At 37.2% G+C, this 19,767-nt stretch overlaps 1 protein-coding gene across 1 annotated transcript; it reads right to left on the bottom strand.

The window, feature by feature from the left end:
• On the bottom strand, positions 1–1,758 carry LOC110926405 (chlorophyll a-b binding protein, chloroplastic). Its single transcript, XM_022170166.2, has 5 exons — positions 1,599–1,758; positions 1,342–1,518; positions 1,203–1,240; positions 245–759; positions 1–162 (listed from the first exon to the last, which is right to left on the bottom strand). Exons 1-5 carry the CDS (start codon positions 1,646–1,648, stop codon positions 148–150), a joined length of 795 nt encoding a protein of 264 aa, XP_022025858.1. The 5' UTR covers positions 1,649–1,758; the 3' UTR covers positions 1–147.
• Positions 1,759–19,767: the final 18,009 nt, after the last annotated feature.

The following is a 19,767-nucleotide window of genomic DNA, read 5'->3' as shown; positions in this document are numbered from 1 at the left end:
TATATATGCAACATTAAGAGTTGAAATTAAGAGGTATTTGTACATTGCATTAAAACTTCTCTACAGTAAATTAAGATGAAGATACAATTTCTAATGACACACAAACACCACTTGCCAAAAACTCTTTAAATTCCTCCATATGCATGCTTAGCCCTTGAATGCCTGAAATTACCATTTAAATATTTAATTACACATGATTATCACGAACATATAATCTATTAAAAGATTTATGAATTTCACTTACAGCGAAGATGGTGGCGTGACCCGGGTCAGCAAGGTGAGCAAACAAGTTGTCAATGGGTCCGGTTCCAGTGTAGATGGCTTGGAACCATGCACCCATCACAGCCAACATAGCCAGTCTTCCATTCTTGATCTCCTTTGTCCTCAATTCTTTGAGTTTTGCAGGCGAGCCGGTTCCCCACCCGAGTGGGTCGAACCATAGCCCACCTGGGTACCCGACATCTGTCCCGGTCAGCTTGTTGTTAGGGAAGATGGGGTCAGTGTTAACACACCCAGGTTTGATGATGTCGGCCCATCTTCTTCCTTCGGCCCAACCGATGAAAATAAGCTCAATGATGAAGAGTGTGGTTTTGTCGGTGAAGTATTCTTGTTCACCAGCAGTGTACCATGATGGAGTGTTTAAGATTCCGATTTTTGTTAGGAATTCCGGGATGAAAATCCCGGCTGCTCCTAACATTGCCCATCTGCAATGTACAAGTTCCGCTTGTACGTTCCATCTCAAAGTCTCGGGATCCGATCCTATCGTTCACAAATTCCATCTTGTTATAAAAAAAACACTAACATGGTGCGATCTACTTATATAATAATGAAAACACCGCAAGTTATTGTGTATTATTGATCAACTGTGTATAAAAGACAAAAGTAGAATTGGGGTAGTAAGAAAGGAAAGTAATTAAATAATATCTTGTATAGAAAGTTCCGGTACACAATACTATTAACCTAAAACTAGTGAGATGTAAGGTGTCGATATGCAAATAACAAAGTGCTGATATGTCACACTTTGATATTTGCGTATCAACATTTGGCTTCCTACGTTTAACCATATGATAAGATGTATTTGTATTTGATCTAGGCTCATATTTCGTAACTATGGTAAATATTATTACATACACTCTAACTAATACGTTATCTCTAATACTATTTGTGTTGGTAAAATTTATGAATTGAAACACTATGCTTACCTAGGCCAAGAGGATCAAAACCAAAGTCTCCGGGAAGGCTGCAAGTAAGCAAGTTATAAAAAACTAAATGTTAAGATGACCAAAACATAATAAAGGGTTGGTGTTTTTTTTTATAACGTAAGTTATAATTGAACCGGACCTGCCATCGAGCCATTCTGGTGGAGTGCTGCCAGGGAACCAAATGGGTCTATCGGGGTCAGCCGCAACGCACACGGTTCCGAATGATCGTGAACCGGACGGTGCACCCACCTTGCTAACTCTCAACTTCTTCCCACCAAGAAAAGAAGCCTTTGTTGATCCAACACTCTTCTGTGAACTATACAAATAAAATCAACAAAAAGTTAGTATAAATAGTTAGTACAACCCACATTCTATTCTAATAATAAAAGATATTACCTTGGAGAAGAGAAAGCAACAGCTGCAATGGCAGAAGAAGCACAAGCCATTGTGTTTTTGTCTACAAGAAGAATTGGTGATGAAGAATGAGTAGGATTGTGAGGAAGAAGTTGGATGGTGTTAAAGGCATAATGGGCTTATCTAAAAGGATAGGAGTGAGTAGAAGAAATTATGTTGTGATTGGTTGTTTGGGTTGTCATGTGGGCCTTTGCAGAATATTATTGGGCTGACGTGGCATCAAATAATCTTACACTTGTGAACTACTTGTGGCTGTGGATTCTTGAGGGCAATATTGACTTTTACCCTACAAGGTGTTTTATATTATTTATTTATTATTATTATTATTTAAAGTTACTTGTTTCATCATAAAAGAAAAAACAAATAACTAGTTTGAGAAAACATGTCCAGATGAAAGGTATCCTAAAGCTCAATATCCTAAGCCCATTGTGGCAATATAAGAACTAGTGAACCCTGTTGTAGCCAAAATAAAAAAAAAAGGAATCATCAACGGCCCATTATCTGGAGCCATGCGACCCACGCCTTCGAGTAATCGACTCTAGAGGACTAGAGTTGTGGCCTCGGATTCATAACAATACGCATGAGCCCAGAACTAGGGAGTAAACGAACCAAGCTGGGCACAGGCTTGTTTAGGCTCGAGCGCTGTTCATTTCAGCTTAAGAGGCTCGAGCTCGAGCTTAGCTCCTTTAGAGCTCTATATCTAAAACTCGAGCTTCGTTCATGAGTAGTTTTCCAAACTCAAGCTCGGCTCATTAATTTATTTGAAAAAGAAAATTGTATACATAATATTATCTAGTTATTTTTATCATAATTTTACATATGATATATAGTTAGCAAATAAATATATATTATATAAATTTATGTAAGTGAAAGTTCGTGTAGGCTCGCAAGGCAGCAATAAAGGAACTATCCGTTGTAGGCTTGTAGCCCATATAAAGAATCAAAGGCCCATTATCTGGAGCAATGCGTCGTCTGGAGTTGTGGGCTTGTGGTCTCGGATCCATAACAATTCGTATGGGCCCAAAACCATAGAGGTTTTCCTAAGATAACGAGCCGCTTTTGGCGCAATTTATATTGCAAATTTGCGGTGTAAAGTAACCATTACAAGCCTTTTGGGCCTTTAGTGGACAGAAGCCCGGCACAGATAAAACCTCATAATCGTGAAATCATTGTATTCAAACAAAATTGTATTATTTATCGATGAAAATTTACAATGATATCAATCAATTTTTAAATAAATTAAAATAAGAAGTTTTGACTAATCCAACCCGGGTTAGGATCAAATACAAAGTCTCTGAAAAATAAGAAGTCGTAAGAAGGGTATCAAACGGACTCTGATTGACCTCATTCAAGAGGCATTGGAACCGTCTCCTCGAAGTCTATGACGTGAGATTTTGGGTTTTTGTTTTTAAATGTTTAACTTGTAGATTTTAGACTTTTTGTTTACATCATTGTGTATTTTCTATATTTGCGTCATTATGTCCTTTTTCTTCGACATTGTGGTATATTTTTCGGTATTGTGTTATATTTTGATCGAAATTGTTATATTTTGCGATCCACTGTTTCTTTGTATAATTCTCATTTTAGAAGTGTTTGTAGAATAATTTTACTCATCTAAGTATCTAACTCAACCAAGCAATTTTGAGTCCTTATCCAACCGGTATTTAATTTATGGCTTGAACCATTTATTGGCTGGCATCCGTAGGTTATATTATATTATATAATATAACCTACGGATGCCAGCCAATAAATGGTTCAAGCCATATGGGTAAGGAGTCAAAATTGCTTGGTTATGCAAGGAAATTTCCAAATACGGAGATACCCTACTAAAGTTCATTTCGATTCTATTTCAAGAATTAATATGATCAGGGCATGTGCCTTGCTATCATGGTACCACCATAATTTACAATCATAGAGGTTACAAATCTATGGCTTTTATAATTCTAAAGTGAAAAGCATCGCAAGCTACATCCTTGGATAAAATTAACATGTGCAAATACAATATTATAGCGTTGAAAAATCATGTTTAGGTTATAAAAATTGGTCTTAAAAATGTTGTGACATTAAAAGTAATTAATTACTTGTCACATGCTTCTCAACTATTAGTTATTTTGATTTTTACAGAAATAAATATAAATCTATAACTGGATTTTATTGCACTACACAAAGTACATTTTACTACCATTTGCGTCTAAACATATATTCAATTATTTTATCTCCGTTGTCTAAAAAAAATGTTCACTTTTATTTAATTTCTCATTCTACCATCAACCACTAAAGTAAATTTGTTACAAGTTTTTGAAAGTATTTTTATTAAAATATTATTTGTAAACTTTATCTATTTGAACACATATATTTTTTTTTATATATTTCTTGAGTTTTGAAGTAAACTACTATTGATAGGGAGTAATGCATTTTTTGATTCATATATATATATATAGCGTGGTGAATAAGCAAACATAGAATCTCTTGTAGCTTTTTTGGACATAAAAAGTGTGATCTAATCATTACATCCTTTGCTTTCCGAGAGTACCATGAAACACTTTTTCCTCAACTATCGGGTTGGTAACACACAGCAAGCACTTTTAACTGGTAAACCTTCTTCATAAGTAACCTTTTTGTTGTTAATTGAGAGAAGAAATATGCAAAATTAGTTATAATAATATACTCATTGATTTTATACCTATAAAATAAGACTTCAGAAAACGATCAGCAGATCATGTGTCATTTTTAATATACCAGTATACCACTACAATCACGAGGAGCGGGCCTAAGAATTAGCTGATTCTTACATGGACCGGCTTGATAGGAAAACAAGGCAGAAAAAACCCAAACTTTAAGCGAAATAACTTGGGCTACGGCTGCAGTTATGGGACCCACGACCAGCGGACAGAAACGTCTCGACAAGCCGGATCTTGTGGCAAACAACCATAGGAGGTTTGGCCCAACAATCAGTTCTGAATTCCATGATTTAAGGCTCTGATTTCGTCAACAAAATTTATCCCCCCAATTTTATCAATTTTCTAATCAGTGCGATTTACACCCATATTTACGCTATTAATTTCTTTATTTCTGTCTGATTGTTATTTCGAAAATTTAGAAAAATCTTATAAAAAGAAGCCTGCTGTAACAATTTCATTTATTCAGAAATACATCTATCTTTCTTCAAGAATTATTCTTGTTTTTATTAACTACCGCTCTGCGTCGTACAAGTTTACACACATTTGTGTAGGTATTCGCATTTCATGTATTTAGTATACACGAATGCTTGCATGTAGCGAATATATGTCCAAAGCAAATATAGTTTTAAACAATTTGTTCGCTAAGTAATAGCAAACATGTTACATGATTGTGTGAATAAAGAGTTTTCAATTCATAGAAGGTGTATAAAGCAAATTATTAGTCGTTTAATGGTAAGTGTAAATTTTAATACTAATAAACACATATTTATTACATTGGTACATTTATCTTAGTTAATGGTCTACATCATAAAACATCTCCAATAGAAATTGTCGGGTACCTAAAGGCTGCATTCATGGCCGAATGAATAAAAGTTATTAAAAAATAACGAAGTGATTTTATATGTAAATCTGATAGATCAATCATTGTGGGGCAACCTTAGCAATGGGTGCTGGTCTGGACCATAGTGGCGGATTTATAAAATTCTTATAGAGGCAACGTTTTAAAAAAATGGGTAACAAATTGAAAAAATGTCAAATTTTTCCAAAACTGACCTTATCGCCGGAGCACTAAGGGGTAGCGGGGGCTACCCCTATTTATTAGCTATATCCGCCCTTGCTGGACCACCTTTTCGTTTCATGTGAATTTTCACATATGGTTAATTAGGATTTTGTGTAACAATGGTGCAAAATCCCATCTTTATTCTTTTTGGAATGAGATATTTGGTCAAGTTACACTCTTATGTTCGGGTGATCACCAAGATGGAAAAAGGCAGTTCTACGGTGGTTTAAACTACAATGTGATGCTTATGGAGGAGTCATGATGACATGATTTTTAATCAAAAACAAAATAAACCGCAAAGGGTTATGGAGATCAAAATTTCGGGTTTCTTTGGCTTTGGAATCATCATAATCATGATTGTTTTGTATCAAATTATATAAACTGAATTTTATGTTTTACACTGATGGATGTATATTGCTTGCTAAACTACCTAATCTTTACGAGGACCTTCTTTTTGCTATTTGAGACCAAACATGTTGGATACTATCATAATGCTTTATCAGATTAAATTGTTTTTTTTTTAATCTTAAGAAATTCTAAATCTTATATATATATTTTTTTTACAAAATAATGTACAAAAGGTTCATGTAGATAATACAAAAACCTAACCGGAAACAAATGAAGAATTAACTATTTGCATGCCTATTAATATTATTCCCTTAAGTATCACTTCTCACTTTCTTTACAACATCATACCTTAAAAGAATACAACACATGACAAGCATGATTATAGGCACTTATTAAATAATGCAATAGGTATATGTTATCTATATTATTTTATACAAATGCAAACAAGCTACTCTCCTAATTTTAAACACAAGTATTATTGGTGCAAACAAGCTACCCTCCTAATTTTAAACATAAGTATTGGTTAATGATGATTAACAAGAGCTTCAATGCTTTCTTTCACGATAATACATTACTAGTTATAGATGTAATAAAGGGTGTAATCAATGTAATGAAGACATACTCGTTACTAGAAATTTTTGTATTAGATAACTTAGATTTTTTTTAACGGCAAATTTAGATTACTGACAGACCATTGGAGTATCATTATGCCATCAGCGGAACCACCTAATTATATCCATCAGATGAAACCCAATAAAAATTTAGGAAAAACCCCTTTGTGGGAATGAAATCACCTGAGATTATTGATGCTTTCGAATTCCTTTCGGTTGTTTACAAGAAGTTCACGATCAATTCATGATGGAAAGATTGTCAAATTCCCAATTCTGATTCCCATCATTCATTGTGTTTGGCTATTGCAATCCACCCTTCGCCTCTTTTTTTATTTGCGATAAAATGTGACATGCTTTCGTTATTATGTATGATAAATTCTCAACAATCGTTAATTAAGCCAAACGCTTAAGCAAACTAGTTACAATGGTCGCCTTTCCATTAACTATATAAAGGTTTTTTTTCTTGTATGTAACTTTATAAAATCGCTAACAACATGGCACACCTAATAAATAACACAATAAAACAAACACAAAACTTGATAACATCACCTACGTGACAGACATAGCTACAGGATAAGAAAGGCATGGGTGTATTATTTAGAAAGCAAGCATAAAGAAATATCCCTTCGGTCCTAAAGATATGTTTTTCATCAAGGTTCAGTTATAGCAGTGAGACAAATGCCTCTCATGATGTGTATTGATCAATGAGTTGGGCAAGAAAGAATTGTGTTTTCCACGATCAGGTAGATCATTGATCATTTGGTAGTGTTAAGCAGCCTCTCGTCAAAAATCAAGACGATGAGTATGAAAGGAGATATGTTTAAAATAGCAGGAAATTATAGTGGTATCTATTCTAAAAAATTATAGGGGTATAATATTTGTTGGGTAAGATCCTAATCGTTTGATATATATATATATATATATATATATATATATATATATATATATATATATATATATATATATATAATATATAGGGGATGGTTCAAATGAAAACCACTTTTATTGTGAAAACTCGAAAACTAACTAAAAAAAGCCTAAAAAACACACAAATTTTTTTTTTCAATTTTTTTTATAAAAATCGCTAGTTTTTATATATAAAAAAAAACTTTTTTTCAAAAAAAAAAAAAAAAAAAAAATTTGTGTAGTGCACATGTGTAATAATACACATGTGTAGTACACATACATATGTGCAGTATTACACATGTGCACTACACAAAAAAATTTTTTTTTTTTTTTTGAAATTTTTTTTTATATTAAAAAACCTGCGAAATTTTGATTGCAAAAAAAAAAAAAAAATTTTTGTATGTTTTTTTGGCTTTTTTTAATTAGTTTTCGAGTTTTCACAATAACTAGTGGTTTTCATTTGAACCTTCCCCTATATATATATATATAGGATTAGGATCATGAGTGAACAACTTGTTGAGAGTGAACTGTGTGAACTAATCTTGGCCCTTGATCATTTTTTAGATTAAAAGGGTAAGATTGACATTAGCCAAGTACTTTTAATTAAAATCACTTGATTTTCTCCTCTCTTAACTCTCTCTTTCTCTCATTTTTAATTATTTCTCTATTATTTTAATTATAAGAGATTGAAGGGCTAATGTTTTTTTTTAAATAAACTGTCATGTTCCTTTTAAAATCAATTATTAAACCTAATTAAATAATGATTTTTAACATATGTGTATACAGGTCAGTATATACAAGACTTATACACTTGTGTATTATTACATCTTGTTTTCACAGGTTAGTATAAACCAGATTTATACACTTGTGTATTATTCAAGTACATAGTGTATACACGTCGATATATATCAGACTTACACACTTGTGTATTACTACATATTGTTTCCACTATACATATTTTCATCAAACATTGATCTAATACATATATGTATAGAGAATATAATTAAATATTTTTAATTGTGTTCTAGCTGGAACAATATTTGATAATGTTTGTATTTTTTTAAAATTCTGAAATATTAAGTTAGGTAATACGTTAAAGAAAAAAATATAGAGAATATAATTAAATATTCTTTTAATTGGAAAGAGAAATCAGGAGAGAGAAAAAATTAATTAATTAATTAAATGAAGATAGAAATATACAATTATACCCTTGTGTCTATTAAAACACTTGTAAGTTACAAAAGATAATTACAATCTTGCCATTAAAGAAAAAATCTAGATCTACAAAATCAATGGTCAGGATAAGTTCATTTTGTTCACAAATAATCATTGTTCACTCATGATCCCTACCATATATATATATATATATATATATATATATATATATATATATATATATAGGATTAGGTTCAAACGTGAACAAATTTCCAAGAGTGAACCGCGTGAACTGATCTGAATCATTGATTCCATATACATTTAACAAGGGTAAGATTGTAACTTTATATAAATATTGAATTTAAATTATTGCCTTATTAATTTCAAAATCCTAACATATTTAAATCATCACCAGTTACCAACATTTTCGACATCTACAAAACAATTACTTATTTTAAATATGTTAGGATAATCTTAGCTTATTTTAATATTGTCATTGTTTTTTGTCATAGTAGCAAGATTCGAATTATAGTTGAACTAGAGTTTTCAGTCATCTTTTTTATTGTGTATAACTTTTAGCTCCGTAGTACACATGTGTACTGTTGTGTTCTATACATTCCAACACGATAGTACACATGTGTATAATACATGGTATAGTACACATGTGACCCGCAACGTTGTTTTCTTAGCTCCGTAGTACACATGTGTACTGCTGTGTTCTACTATTCTATACATTCCAACACGATATTACACATGTGTATAATACATGGTATATTTACGGGATTTACTCTCTTATTATTGGAAATAATTTTCTTTCCTAGTTTTAAATAAGCAAAAAAATAATATAATTACACTTCTACCCTTTTAATTTTAATAAAACAATAAAATCTAACCTATTAATTACAATCATGCCACCCCTTTAAATAATCAAGATCATATTAATCAGCGGTCAAGATTTGTTCACGCAGTTCACTCTTGGGAGGTTGTTCACGCTGGAACCTTACCATATATATATATATATATATATATATATATATATATTAGAGTACTATAAAGGTGTCCGCGTGATATAGTGAGATACACAGACACTGTTAGGGTGTGCATTGTTCGGTTGATTCGGTTATTATCGTCAACCGATGTCATCGGTTAGTATATTTTATTAACCATTGGTTTTTTGTTAATCAGTTTAGTTTATTCGGTTAAATTGATGGTTTTTGTTTGATTCGTTTAATTTCGGTTAATAGTCAAACCAAACTTGGGTGAAACCTTTTGCTTAAAAATACATGAAATGGATGTATCAATACATGAATTGAAATGTATAAATACATAAAATGGAGATATAAGATATGAAATATATAAACTAAATGTATAAAATAAAACCTAGAAATATATGAAAATATGAATGGTTCGGTTCGTTTAATTTTGGTTAAACGAGAGTACAAAAAATTGATATTTGGGTTTCCATATTTCTGACTTTTGGTTTGTTGGGTTTTCTATTACTGATGTTACCGGAGGTTTTACGTGACGATATGGTTAGTGTTAACTTTGTCTGTAAGGTAGACATATTTTAGGTTTTTATACAAGCGGCTGATGTTTTGGGTTTATTGGTTGCTTCTAACGGTTCGTCTCCGATGTTGAGTTTGTTGATATTTTGTTGGGTTTTATGTGTTTTAACATGGGATGACATAGTTGCATCCGTTCAAAAGTTGTTAGATTTTGTTTTATTGATGTTGATTTATCGATGATGATTACTGTTTAGTTTGCAGAGACTATTTAGATCGTTCGCCTGATTCTATGATGCTTACCGTCTGCTTGTGACGGTTCGTCTTCGTTGTTGATTTTGGTGATGTTTTCTTGGGTTTAGTGTGTATTAACATGCGATCACATAGTTGCATGTGTTCAAATGTTGTTAGACTATGTGTTTTTGATGTTGCTTTGACGTAGACGATTACTCTTTAGTTTACGAAGACTGTTTAGATTGTTCGGTTGGTTCTATGATGCTTTGTTCAGATGTAGTTTGTTGGGTCTTGTTGCGTTAATGTGTAATCGTTGTATGAGGATGACTATTTTGTTGCCCAGATTGCTTTAAGTTTGCGTCTAGGTATATGATGATATGCTTTTGAGATTGTTCTTAGAAGGTTGTGTATTGAAGTGTATTCGGTCGTTGTTTGGAGCACCATTTCGAGGTATGTTTTACATCAATCGATCTGTGACAACCCGAACTTTTCGAGATAAACACTGCTCGCCTTAACAAATTATATAATTACGTCAACACGTTAATACGTTTTATTTCTCTATTGTACGACTTTACCCATACGCACTTAATCGGGTGTGTGTCTATATATAAGACTTGACGTGAAATAAAGATTATTCTACGAATTTTATACAATTATACGAAGCCCGAATACCCTAACCCAACCTGCGACCCACTTCCCCTTTTGCGGCCCAAGCCAGTCACGGCCTAAATCCAAACCGCCGCCCATGCCCTCCTTTGCGACCCATTAAAAGGCGGCCCAAGACTTGCGGCCCAAGCCCCTTTCGGCGACCCAGATGAAAACCGCCCCCAACCCTTTATGTTTTACTTTTTTATACGTGCATGTATGTGTGATTATTCCATAACCCTAAATCACAAGTTTTTGCCTCCTCTTTGCTTCTCCTTGGTTGACGAACAACAACCATCAAGATCCCCAAGCCTTTCGGTCAAAGTTCAAGCAAGTTATCTCACATCTTACACCCGGTAACACGTCTACTTATGATCATACTCATGCTAATCAACCTGTGTTTTGTGTATTTTCTTGATTCTGAATGGTTATGATGATAATTTATGGTGCTAGGGTTTATAAAAATCAAGTGATATGCTTAGAAATAGTTTTATGCATGTATAGACACATATATCTTGATTAGGGTTTGAGATGCTTGATGATTTTGATGAATTGGTACGATGAATCTGATATAACTAACCTATAACCTACTGTGAATGATTGATTATGTTCATACAATCGAAAAAAAAACATGACAAAGAAACCTGAAAACTCGTTTATAAAAAGGATATGTGAAAACAGTTTCTGTCCAGGAAGTTAGCTGTAATCGGGTTAACAAAAACATGAGTTTCTTGAGTCTATAATGAACCTCTTTGAAATACAATTCTAACCGCGTGGGAATCATAATTTTTTGATATGATTTGATATTTTAAATGAATTATTCCGTAACAGAGGTCCAGCCTGTATTTTCAGGCAGAAATTTCAGCCCGTTACGAATTGCATAACTTGATGTAGGAATTGTGTTATCATCTGAAAATTTTACTGTTGATGGTCCTAGGTGTTAGCGAAATTCTCCCACTGGAATTTTGTTAAAAGAGTTGATGATGAGTTTTAAATAAATTTTTCCGTAAGCAGCAGTCAAAATGTGACGAATCTGACCAATGTTTAGTAAATGATTTTTCATGAATTTTGTAATGAGTTAAGCTTTGAAAATTCCACACAAGCCTTATTGGACCAAAAGACACATCACGTAAATTTATTCATAATTTTTTCAGCTTATTAATTATCATAAATAAGTCTTCAAAAACAGCTCAGTTTCAGGGTGTAAACTAAAACTGCAGTGAATGGTTCATAAACTTTTAAGTGTTGATCTTGCTATCTTAGGTTACCTATACTTGCTTAATACTTACATGAATGTTACCTAAACATTCCGTATGGTATGTTATAAACACATACACGAAACCACATTAATTGGACAACTACATGTCAACTTGTTTACATGTTATGTGTGCTAGATGCTTGTAGAACTTATGAGCTTTGCATAAACACACTAATAACCCTATGGATATTAAAATAGGTCGTGGTTGACCACATCAACTAATAAAGCATTTAAGTCTTACCGAGCAAACTAAGGTGAGTTCACAACCTTTTCCAAAAGCATGCGTTCCTAGTTGTCACACTTTTTACGGTTGTCACACCCTGATTTCCCGGTGGGCCCGGACTTGGGGTTTATGCGTGACGATAGATATAAATATTCACATTTAACACAACAGAAGTCTTGGGAGTATAAAATAATTATTACAAAGTACAAATGTTCGAAAGTTCGAAAGTTCGAAAGTTCAAAATAATATACAAACCAAACGTGTACTAAAAGATCCACAGGCGGATCGAAATAACAAATGATTACATAAAGACTACTAGGCTTTTTGCTTGGAGTCGCAAATTCCAATAAGCAATTACCGAGCAGCTCTAGCCTATTCCATTCTTACTAACCTGCGCTTAGTCTTTTGAAAATACGTCAGTTTTCACTGGTAAATACAATTAACCGACACGTTTTGAAAATATTTTCAAAACCATTTTATGAATACCATTTTGAAGAAACACTAGCTTAATTGACCGGAATCAACTGAACCAGGGGGTTTGAATTTGCATAAAAAGGGTTAAATCTTCTCGTCCGATTCGTGGGTGAGTGATCTTCTTCTTCTCACAATAACTGCAAAACAACCACCGTTAGACTCGCCACGGGGAGAATGTGGGTTCTCTCCGTTACCACCCTCCAGCGTGAGAATAAGTACAGGGTTTTATGAAGAAGAAGAAGAAGAAGAAGAAGTGAAAGTGAAGTGAATGTAACTTGAGATTGTACCTGAATTATCCTTCTATTTATCGCCGAAGTTTGGGCGGGGAAACCTGTTGGTGAAAAGTTGACGGAAAGTGCTTATTCCGTACGCTGTTATTTTCCCTCCGTTAATCGCTGACGATTTGAGTATGCACACGGATCGCGATTTTGATCAACGGTAGGGGTTTTGCCATGTGGAGAGTGGGCAAGTGAAGATTTCTCTTCAATTCCGTGCCATCATCGTGACTTCAGGAGAGCCTGGGATGATGCCACATGGCCATTCGGTTATAACCAACTGGTGGTGCACGATGGAGCCTTCTAGAAGAATACAGTTGTAATCCTGTGTGGCTCCTTAGTGTATGGTATCAGAGAAGTTTATTTTATCCAAGTCTGGATATTAATTAGGATTTTCATCCTTTATGCTATGGAGGTCGGCGCAAGGATTTGTTAGTTTCCTTTTGGCGCGCAGGTGTTGCTTATTGTTTTCCTTCTAAGTTCTCTTTGTAGGACCAGTGCGCGGCCGCGCAAGGTCTAAAGAGGGTTAGAAGGATGAGATTGTGGTATGGTCCCAAGTACTCGAAGCAAGGTTTTTGAGACCTTACCCCTTCAAGTCCCCCCAGTCTAGCGTTGCTCTTATGCAATTAAGTAGAGCACTGGACTATGAGAGATAGGTGCTTTTTGCTGTGGAGTTTTTGGCGCGGAAGTGGAGAATCTTTTTGGGGAAGATACTCTTGCTCATGATTTTCGATTTCAAAAATCTTGACCTTGGAAAAAATGGAAATCTTTTGTGAAAAAGATATTTGTATTTTTTCTTTACTCTGAACTGTTCACTTGAGTGAGGGCCTTTTTTATTCATGAGCTGACTGTTGTTTACGTTATTGTAAAAATGTATTTTGTATTGCCTCTTCGTCTTCTAACTGAACTGTAGCCTTGGGAATATGTGCGGGCCTGTCAGAGATCATTTAATGTGATTTGACGACTGCAGTGGCAGCGCCGTTTTCTAAGGGGAGTGATTTGACACTTAATCATCACAAGTCCCCCTTTTCAAAGCTGACGTTAGTCTTTTCGGCTTATATATTCACATTGAGTGTGTAGACATTTTCCAAATTTGGGGAAAATGAAGCCCAGGCGACGGTTTCGATGCCGGAGAATCTCTGAAATTCTAAAGGTCTTTGACGCTGCTGATGCTCTGCTACTTCTTTCCAGTTTGTCGGCTGGAGCTGTTGCCGAAAATGGAGGTGTTCGTGAAGTATTTCTTCCCGAGTCTTCAAGGAATCTTGCTCTCTCTCACTCTACAGATGATAATAATGAGGGGGTCACCAAGCTGTCGGCATATGTCGTAACCCGAGCATTTCTGGTTGACTTGAGAGGCGGTTGCTCGATCATGTACCGGCGGTGTTGCAGTGGTTGCTGCTCATCCCTTCCGACCGAGATTCCGACCGGTGTGCATGTGGTTGCTCCTGCTGTGAGTGATGGGGGGGTGTAAACCCTTGGATTGTTGACCCTCCTCCTCTTTCCTGGTATGGTGAAGTACTGCACACTTCGTTGGGTGTGTTGGATGTGTTTAGTCTGTTTAATTTGTAACTAATGTTTTGATACACTGCCGTGTTTTGTAAATTTTGTTAATGTGCTTTGTTGCACAAGTAACTTTTTGATGCATTGTTATGCATATATGTTTTTTGTTATTGCGCGTGGTGCGCTAGTGATATAAGTTGTGTTTGAATTACAATATGTTGCATGTGTATAATTACTTTGTTTAGGTAAAGCGAATAAGAATGGTATTGAGCTCATGTGTGAACGTAGGTCTGGATTATGCGCGGGACTTGTGCCCATTAGACCGTTCATGAGGCTTACAATGTCTCACCATATTGTTTTCGCATGTACCAAAAGGAATTACATGCAATTTGTAATAAACAGTAAAATATGTAAGGATAATCTTTGTATTAATAAGGCGCGGGGCCGATGGATACAAAGTGAATAATTAGAATAAATACATTGCCTGTATAAGTCTGGCCTTCTGTGGCGAATGGCTTGGCTTGGTCACATGTAGCACCTGCGCAGCTGCTGCGCGTTCTAGGTGCGGGGAACGTCTGTTCCGTCGAGCCTCTTTAAGGTGTATGCCCCTTTGCCCAGGACTTCATGGATGATGTACGACCCTTCCCATTTAGGTGCTAATTTGCCTGGCTTTTCCGCGTTGGACGCTTCGTTGTCGCGCAGGACGAAATCTCCTGGAACGAAGGTGCGCATGCGTACGTGCGCATTGTAGTATTTTTCTAATTTGGATTTATACCTTGCTTCTGCGATGGCTGCATTTTCGCGCCTTTCCTCGAGAAGGTCCAGATCCATTCTTCGTTCTTTTACATTATCTTGCTTTTCCATGGCGATCATGCGCGGCGATGGGAGGCCGATTTCTGCTGGTATTACTGCTTCCGAACCATATACAAGGCTAAATGGAGTTTCCCCTGTACTGGTTTTTGGCATGGTGCGATGGGCCCATAAGATGCTAGGGAGCTCATCTACCCATCCTCTACGCGCAGTCCCCAATCTTGCCTTGATGCCATTAACTATTTGTTTATTCACGCTTTCAACTTGCCCATTTGCTTGTGGGTGCGCCACAGAGGCAAAGTTGTGCTCGATTTTCATTTCCTTAAACCACTTCTGGAGGTCTTCTGAGGCAAAGTTTGTGCCGTTATCGGAAATGATGCGTAATGGCAACAAGAATCGACAGATAATATGTTCCCATATGAACTTGCGGATTACCATTGCTGTGGTTGATGCTAATGCCTTAGCTTCCACCCACTTAGTGAAGTAGTCAACTGCCACTACGATGAATTTAACTGCGCCTGGTGCGTCGGGGAAATGACCGACGAGGTCGATACCCCATTGTTGAAAAGGCCAGGCCGAGATGACCGGAACTAGAGGATTTTTTGGACGAAGGGTTTTTGGCGCGTGGCGCTGACATGCTGCGCACTTGCGCAATAGTTCCACTGCGTCCACATGCATCCCTGGCCAATAATAGCCTGCATTCATTATCTTTGCCACTACCATGCGTGGTCCGGCGTGAATCCCGCATAATCCTTCGTGGATTTCTCTGACTAAATATTGTGCATCCGTTTTATCGACACAACGTAGGAGTGGACCCATGAATGATTTTCGGTATAAGATACCGTCCGCCATTTCGTAGTTCAGCGCTTTGTTTTGGATTTTCCTAGCTTCCGCTCTTCCTTCTGGAAGTTTGCCATGTTGTAAGTACGTAATGATCGGGGACATCCAGGATGGATTGACGACCTCGATGATGTTCACTTGCCTTAGAGGAACGGGTGGATTAGATAATACTTCGATGCGGACTTCTTTTGCTAGATGTTTGAAACTGGTGGCGGCCAATTTGCTCAGTGCGTCCGCATGTTTATTTTCACTTCTATTTATATGGACTATCTTGAACGTTTGGAATTGGCTGATAAGCATTCATGCTTGCTCCAAATATAAAGCCATAGCTTCGCCCTTAGCGTCGTAATGACCATTGACTTGTTCCGCCACTAGCTTGGAATCGATGTATGCTTCGACGTTCTTTGCTCCTATTTTAAGTGCCAAATGGAGGCCCCCAAGAAATGCTTCGTATTCTGCCTCATTGTTTGTGCTTTTGAAATCTAGGCGTATTGCGTATGTGAGCTTGTGATTGTCTGGGCTAACCAGTCGAAGGCCTGCGCCTGCACCGTCATCGTTAGAAGCTCCGTCCGTGTGCAACGTCCAAACCCTATCGTCGAAGACTGGAATAGGGTTTCAGATTACCTCGCATTCTTGTATTTTTTTGATGGGAACTTCGGTGGCGAAGTCCGCTAATACTTGCCCTTTGATTGCCGGTCGAGGTTTGTATAGGATATTTTATCCTCCTAGCTCGATGGCTCATTTGGCCAAACGCCCCGCGACATCGGGTTTAGACAGAATTTGACCTAAATGATAATTAGTGAGTACTGTAATAACATGGCTAGAGAAATACCGGCATAGTCTTCGTGACGCGTGCACCAGTGCGAGTACGAGTTTTTGTATCATAGAGTAGCGTGTCTCTGGGCCAGTTAACATCTTACTGATAGTATATCGGAGTTTGGACGCCATCTCTTTCTACCATTAACACCGCGCCAACTGCGACTTCCGCTGCGGACAGATATAAGATTAGTGGTTCTTCCTCTCATGGCGCTGTTAAAGTTGGTAACTGGATCAGACATTCCTTCATTTGTTTGAAGGCCTTCTCCGCTTCCGGTGTCCATTGAAAATGGCTCTTCTTGGCGCAATTACGCAACGTGCTAATGAACGAGTAAGATTTCGCGGCGTGATTTGCCAAGAATCTGTTCAGTGCTGCTAAGCGACCCGCTAGTCATTGCATTTCTTTAACTATTGCTGGTGACGGCATTAGTTGGATGGCCTCTACTTTCTCTAGGTTGACCTTGAAACCGTCTCTGGTTACTATGAACCCTAGAAATTTGCCCTCCTTCATCCCTAAGGAGCATTTCATTGGGTTTAGCTTTAAATTGATGTTGCACAAAGAATCATACGTGCGCTGAATGTTCGTGAGCATGGTTTCTTCTTCTTGGCTCATGATGACGAGGTCATCCATGTAAACTTCCACTGTTTTTCCAATATCTTCCCTGAAAACTGTATCCATCAAGCGCTGGTAAGTAGCCCCTGCGTTGCGGAGACCAAAAGGCATTTTCGTATAGCAAAAGATACCTTTATCTGTATGGAAGGCCGTTTTTTCTTCATCTTCCTCTTTCATCTGTACTTGATGGTAACCTATATAACAGTCTAGAAAACACTTCCAGCGGAAGGATGCTAGAGAGTCAACTTTCTTGTCTATTTCCGGGAGAGCATAGCAGTCTTTCGGGCATGCTTTGTTGAGGTCTTTGAAGTCGACACACATGCGCCACCCACCATTATGTTTTTGTACCATTACTGGGTTGGCTACCCAGGTTTGGTACTGTAACTCGCGCAGGATCCCCGCATTAAGCAAGTCTGTTACTTACTCGTTCATCGTTTCTGCTTTTTCTACGCTGAGACTGCGCCTTCCTTGTGCGACGGGTTCCGCTGAAGGCCGGACGTTTAAACAATGTTGCGCTATGTCTCGTGGTACTCTAGTCATGTCCGCCGGGGACTAAGCGAAAATGTCCATGTTGTTGGAGAGTAGTTCCTTTAGTTTTATCCGGATTGCCGAGGAGATGGCGTGCCCTAACAAGATGGTTTGTTCTGGATGCTCTTCGTTGAGAACCCATTTTTCTGGTTCGTTTGATGTTGAAGGTTTGGCAACCTTTGCTGGTGGTTCATCATCCACATACATAACTTCCTTGCTGGAATACAAAATTGCTACCCCAGTTTCCGTCGGAAAACCGCAAGCGGCGTGTGGTATAGAGGTAATCATGCAGAATTCTCTCTGAGAGCGTCTCCCCAGTAGTACATCGTGACGTGACGTTGCTGGCATAACCATGAAATTTACTGTGACAGTGCGCGGGTGTTCGCCATCTGAGAGAGTCACCGGAAAAGCGATTTGTCCCAGCGGAAAGACAGCTTCGTTGCAGAAACCAGTGAGAGGGAAATCAACTGGTTTTAAGTGTGCTTTATCTTCGGGGTCAAGTTGTTTGAAACATTGTTCATAGATTATATCCATTGAACTTCCTGGATCTATGAACATATAATTAGTTCTGTAATGGCCGAAGATACCGGTGATAATTACTGGACGTTCTTCCTGAGGACCTCCGGGGATGACAGGGAATACAACTTGTTGCTCTCGCCAATGCTGATTATGGCTTCGTTTGTTCGACCTTCGTGAGGGACCTCCTTGTACCATATTTATCTGCCTTGGTTTGGCTTCCTGGTGATTGGTATCTTCTGATTTTCGTACCATATCTCCTTGACTACTGAATTGGATGTCCCACTGACAAGCTGACTGTGGGTCCAATGTTGTAGTGTTAGATTTTCCCTTACTTACTTCTTGAATATCAGATCTATTGTTTAATAACTCATATCTGACGTTTTGTGCAAAAATTTGGTTCATGGCGATCTGGAACCCGGTGAACCAATACTCTGGAGTTTCCTCCAGGAGTAGATCTGGACGATTTCGAGCTCCCATTTGTACCATGGGGTCGTTTCCTTCCAGATGACTTTTGTTGTCGTCTTCGTTACCCATGATTCTGTCGATTCGGATACCTTGGGTTTTCGTGCCCTTGATTCCAGATGGAGGACTTGATGAGTGAGTTGTTGAATTCTCTGCCATATGAAAACAGAGAATGAAGAGAAAATGAACTGGAACGAGAAGAAATGAATAAAACTGAGAAATCGGTGGGCGCTAATGAAGAAACACTGGCTTAATTGACCGGAATCAACTGAACCAGGGGGTTTGAATCTGCATAAAAAAGGGTTAAATCTTCTCGTCCGATTCGTGGGTGAGTGATCTTCTTCTTCTCACAATAACTGCAAAACAACCACCGTTACACTCGCCACGTGGAGAACGGGGGTTCTCTCCGTGACCACCCTCCAGCGTGAGAATAAGTACAAGGTTTTATGAAGAAGAAGAAGAAGTGAAAGTGAAGTGAATATAACTTGAGAATTGTACCTGAATTATCCTTCTATTTATAGCCGAAGTTTGGGCGGGAAAACCTGTTGGTGAAAAGTTGACGGAAAGTGCTTATTCCGTAAGCGGTTATTTTCCCTCCGTTAATCGCTGACGATTTAAGTATGCACACAGATCACGATTTTGATCAACGGTAGGGGTTTTGCCACATGGAAAGTGGGCAAGTGAAGATCTC

This window comes from Helianthus annuus, chromosome 17 (genome assembly GCF_002127325.2).
Source record: "Helianthus annuus cultivar XRQ/B chromosome 17, HanXRQr2.0-SUNRISE, whole genome shotgun sequence".
NCBI lineage: Eukaryota > Viridiplantae > Streptophyta > Magnoliopsida > Asterales > Asteraceae > Helianthus > Helianthus annuus.
This window is presented reverse-complemented; position numbering and strand designations above follow the sequence as displayed.